Here is an 18501-nt window from a genome sequence, read left to right on the forward strand (position 1 = left end):
ACTCTGTTGCAGATTTTGATATCATCTGCAAAATATAAACTTTTCTCGACAGCCCTTCTGCAATACTGCTAACAAAAATGTTGAACAGAACTGAACCAAGGACACCACTGGAAATCCCCCTTTCCTTGGAATAAACTCTGTTTAACACTACTCTCTTCCACCTTCACTTCAATCAGTTTCTAACCCAGTCAATCAATTTAGGGCCCATACCTTAGGGCACTCAATTTGTTTATAATTTGCCTATACAGAACTGTGTTAAAGGCTTTGCTGAAATTCAAGTAAATCTCATCTAGCGCTCTCCCCTGATTTAACTCTCTGGTCACCCAGTCAAAGAACTTGATTACATTCATCTAACCAGATCTACCTGCGGTAAAACCACGTTGCCTTAGATCTTCTATCCCATTGGGATTCCAGAAACCGCACTATCCTTTGGGTTAGCACCAATTCCATTAATTTGGTCACACCAGAGGTTAGACTCACTCCAGCCTGTAGTTCTTAGATTCTCCCACTTTTGTGACAAGGATCCATCTCTGCTTGTTTCCAGGCTTTTGGAACTACTCCTGACTCTAAATAAAGCATTGAAAAGGTCAGCCAGCAGAGTAACCTGAACTTCCCTCAATACGCTTGGATGTATCCCATTCGGCCCCATCACATTTTCTACTTTAATTTTCTAGCTCCTTGCAAACAGTCTGTCGTGAACAGACAGAATCTCCAACAGTGAGGACCTTAATATTCAATCAGGATTGTACAAGCAATCCAGGGTTTGCTCTTTTTAAACTCCCGATGCATTAGCATACTATGGGGCCGATGTTAAGCGCACTGTTTAATCCGTGGTTGAATGCACATCCACAGCCCCTTTTAAGGGGATTAGCGCGTCCAACTCCCTGTGAAACTAATAGTGCTCATCACATAAAAATGCATGTTGATGAGGCTATTAGCTATTCTCCTTAAATCTAAAAAAACATGTGTCCAACCCAGTGGCGTAGCCAGAATTGATTTTTTGGGTGGGCACAAGGTTAACATGGGTGGGCTGTAGGCATGCAGGTCTACTAGTTGTTTTTTTACTGATAAATAATGCCAAATTATGCAGCATAGCATTCACATCTACGCCTAAGTATGAGGTTTACTTAATGATACAAACATAATTCACGGTGATTTGTGGTACTTTAGCCTTCTTATTATTACGATTTTATACACGGCTCCTACCTGTCCATAAATTTTGAGAGAGCGGTTGTGTTGCTTATATTTAAATTGCTAACATCTCAAAATATAGATATATATTTTTACCTTTGTTGTCTGATCTTTGTATTTTTCTAATCAGTTGGTCCTGGTCTCTTTTTCCCATTTTTTCCCTTATAGCTCATTTCCTAATTCCTTTTCAGTGTCTTTCTTCTATTACTGTCTTCTTCCCTTCCACACACACACACACACACACACATACACGCTTTCTCTCACAGACTCCCTCTCACACACTCAAGCTGTCACTCTCATATGCTCTCCCCCCCCCCCCCCCCCACAAGCTCACATTCAAGTTCTCACTTTCTCACCCCTCCCCAGGCTTATATTCTTATGCACACACAGACGCACATCCAGGCACCCATTCTCACCCACACACATAAACCCAGACTCCCATTCTCACCCACAAACCCATGCTCCCAGTCTCACCCACACATATTCAAGCTCCCATTCTCATCCATACATATACACATTTAAGGTACTATTCTCACCCACACATACACACATTCAAGCACCCATTCTTATCCACATATACAAGCTTCCATTCTCACCCACCCACACAAACCCAGGCTCTCATTCTCACCCATATATACACACATTCAAGCTCCCATTCTCACCCACCCACAAACCCAGGCTCCCTTTCTCAACCACACATACACACATTCGAGCTCCCATTCACCCACATATTCAAGCTTCCATTCTCACCCACATACACACCCAGGCTCCAGTTTTCACCCACACACACTCCCATTCTCATCCACACATACACATTCAAGCACGTGCACAGCTTCCGCTTTCTCCCCCAGAGCAGGAAGATCAGCTGCCTCTCCTGCTGCCACCGGCCTCCTGCTATCTTCGGGCGTCGGGCCGTACTGCCCGCCGAACTTCCTGTCGGGGGGGGGGAGCGGAAGCGCAGCGCACAACGTCCGCTTCCTCCCTCCCCCCAAGCAGGAAGTTCGGCGGGCAGTACGGCCCGACGCCCGAAGATAGCAGGAGGCCGGTGGCAGCAGGAGAGGCAGCTGATCTTCCTGCTTTGGGGGAGAAAGCGGAAGCTGTGGGCGGCGCTTCCGCTCCCCAAACAGGAAGTTCGGCGGGCCGTTTGGTCCGAAGATAGCAGGAGAATGGGTGGCAGCAGGAGAGGCAGCTGATCTTCCTGCATTGGGGGGAGGAAGCGGAAGCTGCGCGCGGCGCTTCCACTCCCCCCCCCCCCGAACAGGAAGACCGGTTGGCCGTACGGCCGCAGCAGCGCTTCCCCATGTGTGCCGTGATGGCGCGCAAGGCGTGGGTTCTCTTGTTCGCTGTCGCGGGGATGGGATCCCGCGACAGCCTTGCAGTTCCGGTGCCAGTTGGGTGGGCCTGGGTCTAAGTTGGGTGGGCACCTGCCCACCCAGGCCCACCCGTGGCTACGCCACTGGTCCAACCTACACGTTTTTACGCTCAGAAATTAACCCCTACCCAGAGCAGGGGTTAATTTCTGAGCAGCCCCAAAACGTGTACAGAAAAGCAGAAATACTGCTTTTCTGTGTGGCTGTGCACGGGTTAGAAAAACCGATGCTGGTAAAATTGAGCATCTGTTTTCCCAACCCGCTGACAGCCACCTCTCCTGGGTGCCTGCTGCCAAGGAGGCACTAGGTGCCTACATTTGTCCCTAGAGCCTCCTTGGCACGACCCATCATTTACATATTGCATCATGCACTCAGGTGGTGCCTGGGCACACGATAGGAAAGCAGGCAGTCAACACTGAGTGTCGGCTTTCTGCACTCATTGCATCGGCCCCTATTTGCTGGAGTTATACATTTTTTCCCCATTTGGGTTAAAAAACTGCGAGCTGAATTTCAGCAGTTTTACCACGCACGTTATTACGTCGGGCCCTTTGATTTGTCTCAGATTTCTACGCCCACAATTTCTCTCTGAAATTCTCTAAAGTGAACATCTGCATCCTGGAATTTCTCCATATAAAATAATTCGTGCCTGTTAGTGAAATCACCAGTGCAGGGATCGTTCGGCTATGTCCAAAACTCAGAAGCATAAATCTTTCTTTAGTGCCCCAGGCCTTGCGGTCACTCGTAACCCCCTTCTATAGGGGCTGCTGCTTTCCTCTGCTCTAGCCCGTGCAGCAAAGAAAAGCGGCTCACGTGCCGGCAGGTGCAGTACTTCTAGCCCGCTTATGCTGGTTCCTTTCCCTTCTCCAGCAGTCAAACAGCTGATATGACCGGCATGGGAGCAGTAAAGAGACATCAGACCCCCGGTCTCACTCCACTGCTGCCCAGAATCTGGACGGGGTAGGCAGGTGAGGGAAAGGTCCAAGGAGGCGGAGGAGCAGATTAGGTGTTTGAGGGTGGGGGCAGAGATGGTTGGGATTCAGGGACGAGGGGTAGAGGTGATGACTCAAAAACGAGACGAGGACTGGAGAGGGCAAGGCAACCACGCCCGCTATCACTTCTAGCTGGCCAGGAGCTACTGCAAGTATAAACAAAACCCTCTTAGTCGCCCCCGCCCAAGCTCTTCCATCTGAAGCTGGGAGGACTCACTGAAGACTCGTGCCCCACACCCCACTATGCCCAGCTCTGCTTCCAACCCCCTTCCTCTGCACCCCTGCTTTCTACGAGCATCAGAAAAAAAAAAACACACCCGAACCCTTGACGCTTTGTCACGGCACCGCTGCAACGTTCCCGCCACCGATTGGTGGCAATCAGCACCCTCCCTTCGAGGCGGGGCGGGGCCTTTGGCCGCCCCGCCCCCTCCCCGCCCACAATAGTAGCACCCTCCCTTCGCGCCTCGCGTGCTCCGTGTTAGCCACACCCCCGAGAGATCTCCTGTGAGCGCGAGCGGCCAGGGTTCCTCCTTTCTGGTCTGTTCACGCGCTGTTGGGGGTCTCGCTGGGCTGCTGGTTGTTGATCTTCGCGCTCGGTGAGTCCCGGGCCGGGGAACGTGCATCGAGCGCGCGCTTTACGTCCCCCGTTTATCTGCTCGCTCGTTTATTTTGTTCTTTGCTATCTGGAGCGCTAGACTGCTGGAAGGTTTTAAGCAAGATGAGGGAGCGGATTGTTGGGACTTTTCAGAATTGCCCAGACTTTTGCTCCTTGCATTTGTGTTATGGGTGTTTTGTCTTCTAAGATTGGTAGGCGAGGAGCTCACGTTACTTCAGTGCCCCAGCTTTGTGTTGCATTTCGCGCACAATCAAACTGTGGAATCTGTTGCTAAAGGGCGATTAGTTTAGCAGGGTTTAAAAAGAGTTTGGTCAAACTGTAGGTAGGATTACTAGCCTCGGGCGGTTCGCCCCTATTCCCCTTTTACCATTTAATGCCAGCTCTATTGGTTCTTAAGCACTACTAGTATTGAAGAGAGGTAACTTTTAAAAAATCAAGTTTAGCACCCCCAGGTCACTTAAAAATGTTGGTTCCTATCCCTGTTAATAATAGTATGCAGCCAGTCTAGGCATTAAATGATTCTGTACTACTTAAACCCAGGATAACTACTTTAGTTTCTTTTCTGACCTGATGGAGAGAGGCTTACTGTAGAAACTCGTCGCGGATATATTACGTTAAAAGGTTCCACGAACAACTTGTTTGTTGACCGTTAGTTCTTCACGGAAAGTGGTAAATGAATAGAACACCACAAACAAACCAGCCTCCTCCTAGTGCAAGAGTTTCAAACCGAAATATGTAAAAGTTGTGAACCTTGGGAGTGCTGTCTGCATCTTTTTGTGTTATAAACTTGAAAATTGTGCAGAGAAGCTATAGTGAAATAGTGTGAATGGTATCACATTAGTGCAGTGCTTTTAGTAGACATTCTATTGGCAGATATATAAAAGGGGAGCCGCAGTACGCGACTCGGGAGGAGAGAGAGAGGACTGTTCAAAGAAAATTCACATGCAGTAAGTTTACCTTTTATTACTTTTATTACACTTTATTCACTTTTGTGTTAATTTTCGCCCTGCCTTGCTTCGGGAGGGGGGAGGACTCTCAATCCCCCCTGGTACCTGTCACTTTAAACGTCATTTGAAATGACAGGTACCAGCGCACTCAGGATACTGTATAGGCGCTGTATAGTGCTCTATACAGTAAAATGGATTGCCGGGCCTAACGCTTCACGGACGCTTTTCGGACGTGGCTTGCATTTGCATGCTATTTCAATACAGTATCGAGCGGTAGGTGATCCGAACTGTGCGTGCGGCAAATGCGGGTGCGCCCGGCCGTAACGCACCTCTTCCTACCGCTCCTTACTGTAGCGGCTGTAAGTTAGCTTAATTAAAAGCAGGTAATGGACTTCTCCTCCAAGAACTTATCCAATCCTTTTTTAAACACAGCTACACTAACCACATCCTCTGGCAACAAATTCCAGAGTTTAATTGTGCGTTGAGTGAAAAAGAACTTTCTCCGATTAGTTTTAAATGTGCCACATGCATCAGGAAGGGGCAGACTAGATAGCTACTATGGTCTTTGTTGCCATGTTTAATTTTCTGAAAGATGTACTTAACACTCTCATTTTTCTCCAGTACTGACACAGCAAGAACTAATCCTGTGCTGTTTGGCTGGAGACAAAAAAGTGAGTGGCTGGGAGTGGTTGCATTCCTGGAGTCTGGGCATCTCTCATGCACTGGGAACTCAAGGCTGTAAAAGTACCCTGCAGTCATCAGGAATGCCTTGCTCGTTGTGCATAGTATGTGATATGTGGGCTGGGTACAAGCACAGTACAGTCCTTTAAACACATATTTAGGTCAGCAGTGCCTCTTGGAGTCACATTTTGCACACATTACTACTTCTTCATACCATGGTTATTAGCCTTAAGGTCTTTGCTAGGTATTTAACTTTAAAATAGGTGATGTGCCCGTACACATCAGTGTGAGCAAACCTATTTCATCTATCTCCTATTGGACTTTGCCAGCTTTAATGCGCATATGTAAATGGATTTTAAAACGCAGTCGTATGAAGAACATTACCATTTTTTTCCAACTAGTCCCCTAGTTTGCCCAGTCAGTATTGAGGCCTCTCAGACCCCCCTGGTTCTTCATCCTGCATGCCCCCCTCACACTGGCCTGTAATTCCTAAAACAAGAGATCTACAGACCTGCTCCTTATCAGGAGCAGCAGTAAAGCTACACGACTAGCAAGCTGACACACTTTATGGCTTCCAGTTTTAAAGTACAGAGTTAGCACACGTAAATATTGGCTATGCCCTGCCTCTTTTCCGCCCCCTTATTTATGGCGTGTGCATGGGTATATACACACGAACATTTTAGCTTTTTAAAATCTGTGCTGTGCACGGCCCACGTACTTGCATGTATGGACGTCTTTGCATGAGCAACACTTTTAAAAATTGACCTCGTAGCATTTTCTGAGGCACTGCCTGGTCATGGTAAGTGAGAGCAAGGGCTGTGTCATCTCCCTAACTTTACATCAGGTTTTGAGCCATGTATTGAAGAGGGTGACTTGCATGGAGCAAAAGGCTATACTGAAGGATGTCCTAAATCTTTGTAAGCGGGAAAAGGGTCCTAAGTGACAGATTCAGGTCATAGTTGAAACATAGAACATAAGGGCAGGTAAAGACTATGGCCCATCCAGTCTGCCCATCCACATCTGCTGCTCAGTTTTATCTTCTCTTCTATTCCCCAGAGATCCTCTGTTCTTGTTCCATGTTTTCCTGAATTTTAATTATGGTCCTTGTTTCCACCACTTCCACTGGGAGGCTATTTTGTTCATTCACTACTCTCTCTGTAAAGAAGCATTTCCTTAATTACCCCTGAGTTTACCCTCATCCAGGGGTGGATTCCGGGTAACGATTGGCCCGGGGATTTTCCCCGGTTACTGGCCCAGAAGATACCTCATGGTCTGCTGAGCACGGCTCTGTCGCGGCTGTGCTTGGCAGACCACGTGACCAGAGCGACCGGCCCTGGCCTCATCCTATACACCTCGGGGCAAAGCCTTCTTTCTGTTGAGGCCCACTTCCTGTGCATTTATTAATTCCTTGGAGGTATGGAAATGATCACCGTTAACTATTTCAGTAGCTGTCTTCTGGAGAGCTTATTCGGTTTATACCCTTTGGAAGGCGCAATCTCTAGAAGTGTATACAGTACTGCCAATGAGGTCTCACCAGAGACTTACACAGAGGCATTGATGCATCCTTTTCCTGTTGGCTGTTCTTCTCCTGAAGCAACCAAGTGTCTTTTTTTGGCTTTTCTTTTCACCTTATCTACCTGTTTGGCCATCTTAAGATCATCAAATGTGATCACCCTCAGATCCTGCTCTTGTTCTATGCACAGAACTTCACCCCCTAAACTGTACTGCTCCCTTGGGTTTTTGTAACCCAAATATATAACTGTTTTAGCTGCCAAACGCAATTCCTCAGTCTTAATTAGGGAATAGCCACTACTTATCACTGCATGAAAATAGCATGGGTTCTATTTTCTGTTTAGGATCTTGCCAGGTACTTGTGAAATAGTTTGGCCATTATTGGAAACCGGATACTGGGCTTGATGGACCTTTAGTCTGACCCAATATGGCAATTCTTACGTTCTTATACATCCTCACGTTTTCCATACCTTCAAGGATGTCTAGCCTGTTACAGATTTTGGTATTTGCTAAAAGTTTGCTGTATAAGATAAAGGAGGGATAGTGAATGGAGACTGATCGATTTGGGCTGATTCCTTGGACAAGGTAGTGGAGCAATATAAAAGTGATGTTCTTATAAGACTATTCTTGAACAGTAGGATAGATGAGGGAAGCAGGGATGAGGCTTACATAGACTAGACAAGGTAAGGAGAATAGCTGAAAGGCTAAGAGCAAAAATGTTCATGGTCTCTAGGTATTTTTAGAATTGGCCATCCAAATGTGGAGATGGCTTCAGAAATATTTGCAGAAATAAAAAATGAACTCGTAAATGCTAAATATGCTGGATGCCCTACAAAATCAAATGAATCAAGGCTGCCACACCAAACCCATATATTTATTTCAATATTTTTTTCTTCTTTTAGATAACAAAACATGACTGCAAAACCCAAGCTTGTCTATTTTAATGGAAGAGGCAGAATGGAGTCGATTCGGTGGTTGCTGGCAACAGCTAATGTTGAGGTTTGCTATTAAGTTATTTAAAGAATTATGTTTATGCAAAGTGCCTGTGAAATGTTATCCATTTACTGAGCATTTTAAGACAAGGGACTCGTGGTTAAGTGATTTAAAAAGTAGTTTTCTAGATTAATCATTCATTGGAGGCAGCTGCAAGATGCATCTTTTTTTGCGTTTCCTCCTTTAAAAATTATTTTTCTAATTAATATTAGCTGAAACAAAAGATTTGCAATTGAAGTATCTCTATTACAACACCCCTCTTCCACACCACCCTTCTTTCCCCTCTTCCGATCACCACTCTTGCAGATATGGCCAGTTTCCTCTGCCACTGCAGCCTCGGGTTGCCAGACCATGACATCTTTGCAACCTTCTGCCTTGCTGTGTGACCTAGTAGCCCCCAGTGCAGCCTGATGCTACTACTCTGTTCCTTGCATGTTACCTCAAAGGCCCTGACATCCTCTGTACTTCCCCTCAGCTCAACAGTGTGGACCTTGCACATTGTGGCCTTCTGCCTTGCCGTACTGATGGCCCCCAATGCAGCCTGATGTCACTGTTCTGGCCCTGATATCTTCTGGAGCTTCCCCCCCCCTTTATGGCCAGACTCTCCATAATGAGCCTGGCAAAGCTGTAGCCGTTCTCTGCAGTATGCTCTGACCTGATGTCCCAGAGCAGCTGTTTCACTTGCTTTCCGTGGTGTTGGACCACAGTTGGACATGGTGTACGTGTTTACCAGAACTACAGGTACTAGGATAGTAAAGCAGTGGTTCTAAAATCCTGTTCAGAGTTCTCAGGTACTGGTCTGGTTTTCACAGTAAGCAAAATGTGCAAATTAACCTGTTCTTAGACCAAATGTTTGCAAACCTAACTTATGAATATTTATTATAGATATCCTGAAAACCAGACTTGATGGATTCTTGATCACTGGATTTAAAGTTCACTGTAGTAAGGTCATTTCCAGTATGCTATTCATTGTATTGACCACCTGTCTAAAATTACCAGAAGCCTGTTATCTAGCATTCTGAACCATATAAGTGTAACAATATCTCTCTGAAGATTTTCCGCTGTTTCATTTTTCTCTCATGATGCTTGAAAATATATCGTAGGCTGTTCCAGGAAGATTTACTGCTAAGCAGTCTCTACATTTTTCTGTAGAAATAAAGACTGCTTTGAAGAAGCAATGTAACTGGGAAGAAGATTACATCCTTGGTGTGGCAGGAGGTGATCCTGTAGCTAGGTTGATGCCTTATCCTCACAGCAAGGCTGTCTCTCCAGGGGCATGTGCCCAGGAAGGAAGGGTTAGGACTTCCATTGTAGTTAGCAATCCCATCATTAGGAATTAGATAGCTGGGTGGCTGGTGGGTGTGAGGATCTCTTGGTAACTTGCCTGCCTGGTACAAAGGTAGCAGATCTCACTCATGATCTAGGTAGGATTTTAGAGAATACTGTGGAGGAGCCAGCTGTCATGGTACATGTAGGAATGGGTGATCTAGAAAGAGCAAGGTTCTGGAAGCTAAATTTAAGTGTTTTAGTTAGGAAATTAAGTCCGGAACCTCCAGGGTTGCATTTTCAGGCATTATGCACTATTAACTGTGTTTAAGTCTTGCCTGGCTGAGAATAGTCTTTGAATTTAAGAGACCAATACTTTTACTTTCACGTCTTCCTGTCACTGATATGCCCTCTATTCTCATTGAGTAATTTACATGTTCCTGTTAGTGATTAGGTATGAAATTTGAGAGCCCAACTGGACTTTCTTTATCCACTTATTAAAGATGTGGTCAAAAACTCATTTTTCAAGCTTTGTCTCTTGTAGAACTTAAAACTTTTTCTCAGTCATGCGAACGTATGTTCCTTTTTGTCTAGGTAGGCCAGTCCATACAAGTGGGTTATGCAATCCTGCTAGCAGATGGAGATGTCACATATATGCTCAACTGAGGAAAGGAGGCTGGACACACAGATGGCAGACATGCATCCCTTCTTCTATGGACATAAATAGGCTTAACAAGTGGCGGCTGGCTCCTGAAGTGATATAGCTTGCCTCCTTTCCTCAGTTGAGTTAACAGTGTGGAGCTCTGTTAGTTCCCTGCCCCTGAAGACTCAAAAGTTGCTTCCAGCTGAGGTAGAAAGCTTAGGGCTCAATTTTTTTGACTGTTTTCACTAACTTTTTTCTATTAAATTTTTCTCTTTTTTTTTTTTGTAGTTTTTTATTTTGTGTTTTTGCTTATCTAATTTTTATTTGCCCTTCCTCTCTGGCCACTCCCCTCCCTATCTCACCAATTCTTTTGCCCTAGGTGGGCAGCAACTGCGATCTCTCTCTCTCTCTCTCTCGCTAGATAAATACCTGGCAGCAGCAGGAGTACCTGGGATGGAATCTGAGAGTAATAACTCTTCCTGGGTTATGGAACACTGCAATGAGAGCAAATCTTCCTATGTCTGGGCCTGCTGCAGAGGAGCAGTTCTTTTCCCAGCCCTACTGCAAAGGAAGCAACTCCTCTCCCTAGCCTGGTGAAAGAGATGAATAACTAAGCTGCAACATACTTACAACAACCACACTATGCCTTGGCAGCCCCCTCCCTCCTGCGCTTCCAGTGCCTCTATGCTACAAAGACTGCACAGCACAGACATCCTTTTTTTTTTTTTTTCCCCTGTCCTCGATCAGGCAGCCATTGTGCCCTCCTTCAGGATTGTTCATAGCCTCTCACCCCCATCCCAAATTAGTGCAACCCTGATGTTGATTGCAATCATCTTTTTAAAGTAAGGGTCATCAGTGTAACCATCTTACATGGCTTTCTTTTCTAGTTTGAAGAAACATTTTTGACTACCCGACAGCAATATGAACAGTTGCTACATGGTGAGTATTGGTATTTTTGCATCTCACTTAGAATATATTTGTGGATTGTAAAATGTTGTGTTCTAGCACTCTGCATGTTGAGTTGAACAGCTTAGAAACTTGAGGCCAGGGTGCCTTCTGTTTTTCTGAGGGTTACATTATTGTTCTGTTCCTAGACCATGATGGCAGGAAAAGACCATACATCCTATTCAGTCTTCCCATCCATACCAACTATTCAGCTCTCCAATCCCTACCACTCCCTTAGAGGTTCCCTCTACTTTCCCATGCTTTCTTGAATTCAGATACTGTCCTTGTCTCAACCACCTCTACCTGGAAGCTATTCATGTATTTCCTAGCGTGTAGCAGATGGACTCAGAACAAATGGGTATAGCGTGCTCGTGCTAGCAGTTGGAGACGGATCTGACATCAGCACGTGTACATATACCCCGCAGGAAGTGCAGCAAGTCAGTAATTTCCGTCTCCAAAGCAGTTTGGAGCAACCTTACGCTCGCTGAGCGTTTTTCCAAATTCTTTGCTGAAATCCTACCTGAAGACGAGCCCCGCACTCCTGCGGGATACCCTCTGGTTCCTCCCCTAGTTGTTTCCCGAGGTGATTTCCGTGGTCCCTCGGAGGTAAGCGCCTTGGTCCAGTGGCCGGATCGCGGCAGGGACCTAGCCCCCGAGTGAGAAGGGCTCGGGCGTGGCATAGAGGCAGCCTCGGTCCCGGTGAGGACTTAGTCCCTGAACGAGACGAGTTCGGGCGTGGCATAGAGGCAGCGGGTGCACTTCCTCGAGCGCGGCGGTGACGGTACTTACCCTCTCCCCCTGCAGCCGGAGACCGCCCGGGTCGCAGCCGGGAAGCGCCGAAGATCAGGTAAGGTGTACATCTTTACTTTACTGGTCTCCGAAGAGCGAGGATTAGCAGGGCCTGCCTTCGTGGCAGCCCGCAAAGGAGATCGCCATCTTGCCTGCCTACTTGCCGATCCGCCCTGGTTCGCCGCCTTGAGCTACGCGGGGCGACGGGCGCGTATGATAGGCACACATTGCTACGCGCATTGTAAGCGCACGTTCAGAGGCGCACAGTCATAGGCGCATACTCATAGGCATAGGTGCATATTGATCGGCGCACGTTGATAGGGAATCAGACGTTATGGAGCGTATGAGAGCCCCTGCGGCCGCAGAGCCGGCACCTCCAGAGTCAGGCATAAGAGCTCTAGGCCTCTGCTCAGCATGCCACCTCAGAGCCACACAGAGTGAGGAAGCAGACTCCCTATGTGCCAAATGTGAGGAGGCCCTGGGAGTTCCAGGCCAGGGCCGGTCACAGCCCAGTTTGACTGCCAGTTCCTCGGGGAACACCCCGAACCTAGCAGGCCGTGGTGAGCAGCCAGGGAACCCCACTGACCTGGGGCCCCTACGGCTAGAACCTGCCTCACTCTCCTGGGTGGAATTGTTTAAGGGGATTCATGCCTTCGTTAAAATGCAGTCTGATCCTCGACCGGACCCTTACGTACTAGATGACCCTGCCCCTGGACCCTCCAGACCTAGCCATGGCCACCCACCACCCGGAAGCCCCACTTTTGGGGACTCAGATTATTCTGAGGAAGAAGGCGAACCCCCCCCGAGGAGGGAGAACTTCCCTCGGGGATAGAACTGTATCGAACCATGAGACGCTTCTTTCCTAAGGAGGACCTTCCAGACCTGGTCTCTCAATGCCTGTTGGAGCTGGCTATCCCGGGCCAGGGCACCCCAGGGGAACCGAGGATGAACCCCCTGCTAGAGGGCCTGTGCCAAACGGCTCCCCATTTTCCCCTTCTACAAGCGGCACAACAGTTAATCGATCTGGAGTGGAATGCGCTGGAGGCTTCATTCAAAGGGGGTCGGGCTTTGTCTAGCATGTACCCCCTAGACCCGGCAACCAAGGAGCTGCTGGCGTGCCCGTTGGTAGATGCCATAGTTGGCGCAATTGTGAAGCGTACCACCATTCCGGTGGAGGGAGGGGCGGCCCTCAAGGATGCACATGACCGGCGCATGGACGCCATTCTGAAACAAGCCTTTGAGGTGGCAGCCATGTCCCTACGAATTGCGACCGGCTGCACGGTGGTGATACGCTCCTGCTTATCACAAGCCAGAAACAACACCCCGGGAGAAGAAATTGAATCAGCCCTCTCGTTCCTCACTGACGCTGCCTCCGACCTAGTTTGTACGGCAGCCAAAGGAGTGTCATCCTCAGTGGCAGCCAGAAGACACCTCTGGCTACGTAATTGGTCGGCCGACTTCTCCTCCAAGTCTCGCCTCATGAGAATGCCCTTTAAGGGATCCCTCCTGTTCGGCAGCGACCTCGAGAAACTGGCTAACAAATGGGGCGCATCTCCCTTACCCTGTCTGCCCGAAGACAGGTTAAGGAGGACCCAGCGCCCTTTTCCTAGACCATCCAGAGGTAGAAGCTCTCAACGCTTCAATCCTTACAGGGCCCTCTACCAAGCACCTCGTTTTCGGACCAGGCACAACAAGAGGGGAACCGGCTCGGGGTCGGGCCCCGGCCGCACCCCACAATGAGAATCAGCCGACCCATCTGGGGGAAGAGGCCATAGGGGGCAGGCTAACCCTATTTTACCACAGGTGGATCGAGATTACTTCGGACCAGTGGGTCCTCGCCATTGTCCGGGAAGGGTATTACCTGGACTTCCTTCATCTCCCATCCGGACAAGTTTGTGGAATCACCGTGTCCACCCCTCAAGAGGGCGGCTCTGGCAGCTACCTTGGAGAGACTCCTGTCCCTAAAAGCCATAATCCCAGTGCCTGCATGGGACATAAATTCTGGGCATTACTCCATTTATTTCATTGTCCCCAAGAAGGGGGGTACCTTCAGACCCGTCCTGGACCTCAAGTCATTCAACCGGCACTTACGGGTCCCAGGATTTCGCATGGAAACTCTGCGGTCGGTCCGAAGCGCAATACAGCCAGGGGAGTATCTCACATCTCTGGATCTGTCGGAGGCCTATTTGCATATCCCAATTCATCGGGATCACCAGCGTTACTTACGCTTCAAAGTCCTGGGTCAGCACTTTCAGTTCCAGGCTCTACCCTTCGGGTTAGCCACCGCACCTCGGACCTTTACCAAGGTAATAGTAGTGGTGGCGGCGTCACTCAGAAAGGAAGGCATTCTCGTCCATCCCTACCTAGATGATTGGCTGATCCGGGCAAAGTCACTGGAGGAGAGCCACCAGGCAACCATCCGAGTTATATCTCTCCTGGAAAGCCTAGGATGGGTAGTCAACATACACAAGAGTTCCTTACAGCCTTCGCAGTCGCTGGAATACCTAGGGGTCCGATTCGACACCCAGGAAGACAAGATCAGCCTGACCTCCAAGAGGAAATCGAAACTCCGAGATTGCTTGCAGAATCTGCTACGCACCGCTCGGCCCACAGCTTGGGATTACCTACAGGTCCTCGGCCTAATGGCCTCCACTCTGGAAGTGATACCATGGGCACGGGCCCATATGAGACCATTACAGCGCGCCCTCCTATCTCGTTGGCGTCCACGATTACGGAACTACACCGTGCATCTACCTCTACCGGCCAGAGTACGGAATCAGTTACGGTGGTGGCTGCAGCCCGGCCACATGAGCCGGGGGTCAAGGATGTCCTCCCCATCCTGGACCCTGCTCACTACAGATGCCAGCCTGAGCGGCTGGGGAGCCCACTGCGAAGAGCTAACCGCCCAGGGGCGGTGGAACAGAGTAGAGTCGGAGTGGAACATCAACCGACTAGAGGCACGGGCAGTCAGGTTAGCATGCCTGCAATTTGCCCACAGACTTTGAGACAGAGCAGTCAGAGTGATGTCTGTGGAACAGGTGGTTTGGCATACATCAACCGACATCCATCAACTGATAGGGCGGAACCAGAAGCCGACAGGTATCCTTAGAAATAGCCTCCCTGATGGCTTGGGCGGAGGCGAATCTCCAGGACATCTTCGCCGTCCACATCGCCGGGAAGGACAACACCACGGCAGACTTCCTTAGCAGGGAAAGCCTAAACCCAGGGGAATGGCAGCTGTCACCCACAGCTTTCCAGATGATTGTGGATCAGTGGGGGACTCCGGGCATGGACCTACTAGCGGACAGGTCCAATGCTTAAGTACCCAGATACTTCAGTCGCAGACGAGATCCTCTCTCCCACGGGATCGACGCTCTAGTACAGCCATGGCCTCAGGGGATCCTGCTATATGCCATTCCTCCATGGCCCCTGCTGGGCGCCATTATACACAAGATTCAGCGGCACAGAGGCCTAGTTCTTCTAGTGGCCCCGGACTGGCCAAGAAGATCCTGGTACGCAGACATGAGAAGACTGTTGGCAGGGAATCCACTACCCCTGCCTCCACACAGGGACCTGCTGAGACAAGGTCCCATCCTCCACGAGAATCCAGCTCAATTCTCTCTTACGGTCTGGCCATTGAAAGGGCTCGACTGAAGAAAAGGGGATACTCGGGGCCGGTAATAGACACACTCCTCCGAGCATGCAAGTTCTCCACATCACTAACTTATATAAGGATCTGGAGAGTATTTGAAGCCTGGTGCGAAACTCGCAGCACTAATCCGCATGCCACTAAAATCCCCATCATTCTGGATTTCCTGCAAGATGGACTTCAGAAGGGTCTGTCCCTCAGTTCAATCAAGGTTCAGGTGGCAGCGCTATCCTGCTACGGCCTCAGGAGTGCCGGCAATAGCATTGCCACACACCCAGACGTTTCACGTTTCCTGAAAGGAGTCAAACACATTCGCCTGCCGCTGAAGTGGCCAGTGCCCCTGTGGAACCTCAACCTAGTCTTGGAATTCCAGACGGGACCCGCCTTTAGACCCCTCCGAGGCCTGTCCCTCCGGTTGTTAACCTTGAAGATGGTGTTCTTGCTGGCCGTATGCTCAGCACGCCGCATCTCTGAGCTACAAGTGCTGTCCTGCCACGATCTGTTTCTCAGAATCACTCCAGGGGCTATCCATCTTCGCACGGTTCCTTCCTTCTTACCCAAAGTAGTCTCACATTTCCACCTCAACCAAACCATATCCTTGCCAACCACGGAAGGTTTGAAGAAGTCCGAAGAAGGTCGAAGACTGCGCCATCTCGACATTTTTCTGCTGCCGTGCCCCGAGATGCCCATTCCTCGTTGGACTGTCAGGGATGTGAATTCCCCTGTCTGTGAGTGTAAAAAAAAAATCATTTATTTCACAGAGGACCTTCCAGCAGTTAAAAAATTTAGACTTTGCTAGTGAGAAAAAAACCCAAAAAGGCAGCAGATTTTTGTGAGGAGGGAGCAGGGTTCGATCTCCCACCCATCTCCTCAGGGGCTCCCCGGTCAGCTGTTTCTCTTTGTATCGCAGCTGTTTCCCTGCTTCATGCCACGGCCTCACTGCTGTTTAGCGTGTGGAGTCTGCCTCCCGACTCTCCCACGAGGGGGTGTGCTCCAAGTGCCTTTCGAGGGGGGGGGGGGGGGAGGCTCCTCTTCGGCACTGCAAGCTGCTTGAGGACGGGCTCCTCGTCGCGTAGCCAGGCCGTTCCCGTCCCAGGAACAGCAGCCATTTTAAGTGTTTCTGAGGAAACAGATACTGCTCCTGGGGCAGGGGATCCAGTTTCTTCACTTTTACCCCCCGATTTGAGCCCGGTTCGCTCTCGGGGAGGGGATTCGGGCCCCCCCCCCCCGTGGAAAAATTGGCCCGGGCCTGTTTTTCTTCGGAATTTGTTCTTTTATTACATGAATCATACTTGACTAGCCTACAGAGGGAGGTAGGACCCCCCCCAATAGTTCCCCCTCCCCCAAAAATTCCTAGTTTGCCCGTGCCATCTCCCACTGCGATTCCAGACCCTCGGGGCTCGGTTCGGGTGGTCCCAGGCCCCCCCCCCCCCCCGCTCAAAGGCGACGATCCCAGTGTCCTGCGTTTGTTTCAGCGGGAGGAGCTGGAGCCTCTTATTCCCTTTGTTCTCCAGGAATTGGGAATTGATGCCCCACCAGATGACTCTGTGGCGGCGGCGATGACGCCAAACGTGGACCCGGTCCTGGCGGGACTCAGGGCATTACCACCTATTTTCCCGTTCCATCTGATGCACCGCTTGCTCCTCCTCCGGGAATGGGAGTCCCCAGAGACGGGTCTTCGAGTTGGTAGGGCTATGGAAAAGCTCTACCCGCTTCCTGAGGACTGCCTGGAAATGTTGACTATTCTGAAAATGGATTCTTCTGTCACCGCGGTAACAAAGCGTACCACCATTCCGGTGGTGAGTGCCACAGCATTACGGGATGTGCAGGACCGTAAGCTTGAATTTTATTTGAAGCGCATTTTTGAGGTTTTAGCTCTCGGAGTCCGGGCGACAATCTGCAGCAGTCTTATGCAGCGGGCAAGCCTTAGGTGGATGCAACAGTTATTCAGCACCCAGGACCTCCCGTCTGCAGAGGCAGAGCAGGCCGAGTCTTTGGAGGGCGCTATAGCCTATGGTGCGGATGCCCTCTACGACTTGCTTTGAGTCCAGGCAAAGGCTATGGTTTCCACTGTCTTGGCCAGACGTCTTCTCTGGCTACGTAATTGGTCTGCTGACGCTTCATTGAAGGCTCAATTGGGCACTCTTCCCTTCAAGGGCAAGTTATTCTTTGGTGAGGTCCTGGAGCAGCTTATTAAATCCTTGGGTGAGAACGAGGTCCACAAGCTGCCAGAGGACCGTCCCAGTCTAAGTCTTTCTTCCCGACTCGCACTCGCTTCAGGGGGAACCGCCGGTATGGCAACAGGGCGTGTGGCTCCTTCCCTAGAGGAGGCGTGTCCAGGTCCCAGTCGTGGTCGCATTCCTTTCGTGGCCGTCGAGGTTTCCGAGACGGCGACCACCAAGTCAACTCCCCAATGAGATTCGGCCGGTCCATTCCTCCGCATGAAACTTAGGTGGGCGTCTTTCTCTGGTTCACGAGGAGTGGGCCAAAATCACATCCGATCTCTGGGTCCTCGAGGTGATAGAACACTGCTACACGTTAGTTTGCCCTGGACCTGCCGGATCTATATATCGTGTCCCCTTGCGGCCGTTCCAAGTGGCCCGCGGTTTGTCACTCCCTGTTGAGACTCCAGGAATTGGGGGAGATCCTCACAAGAGCTGGAATTCCTGGGCGCTCTTTTCAACACTCGGGTTGGGAAAGTATTTCTTTCGGACTCGCAGGCACTCGGCCTGATCGATCAGTTGAACAGTTTCGTGTCTCTACCGCTTCCCACGGCGTGGGATTACCTGCAGGTCCTGGGGACCATGGCTTCCATGATCGATCTGGTCTCCTGGGCATTTGCACATATGCGTCCTTTACAGAAAGCATTGTTATCCCGCTGGAAGCAGATGTCCGAGCAGTACCAGGAGA

The 18501-nt window shown here is 49.7% G+C and overlaps 1 protein-coding gene across 8 annotated transcripts in view; it reads left to right on the plus strand.

Moving 5' to 3' along the window:
• The first annotated feature begins 4006 nt into the window (after window positions 1-4006).
• LOC115087952 (glutathione S-transferase A4-like) overlaps window positions 4007-18501 on the plus strand; it is a 76469-nt gene continuing 61974 nt past the window's right edge. For 3 of the 8 annotated variants that reach the window (XM_029595723.1, XM_029595727.1, XM_029595728.1), the window contains exons 1-3: window positions 4007-4146; window positions 8209-8305; window positions 11096-11147. In XM_029595723.1, the coding sequence (XP_029451583.1) occupies window positions 8219-8305; window positions 11096-11147 (139 nt within the window). In that variant the 5' untranslated portion in view covers window positions 4007-4146; window positions 8209-8218. Of the gene's footprint in view, window positions 4147-5039; window positions 5114-5734; window positions 5785-8208; window positions 8306-9184; window positions 9247-11095; window positions 11148-18501 lie in introns of those variants that run through there. The other 5 variants (XM_029595730.1, XM_029595726.1, XM_029595724.1 and 2 more) reach the window with 5 other exon arrangements.

Source organism: Rhinatrema bivittatum, chromosome 3 (genome assembly GCF_901001135.1).
Source record: "Rhinatrema bivittatum chromosome 3, aRhiBiv1.1, whole genome shotgun sequence".
NCBI classification, from domain to species: Eukaryota; Metazoa; Chordata; class Amphibia; order Gymnophiona; family Rhinatrematidae; genus Rhinatrema; species Rhinatrema bivittatum.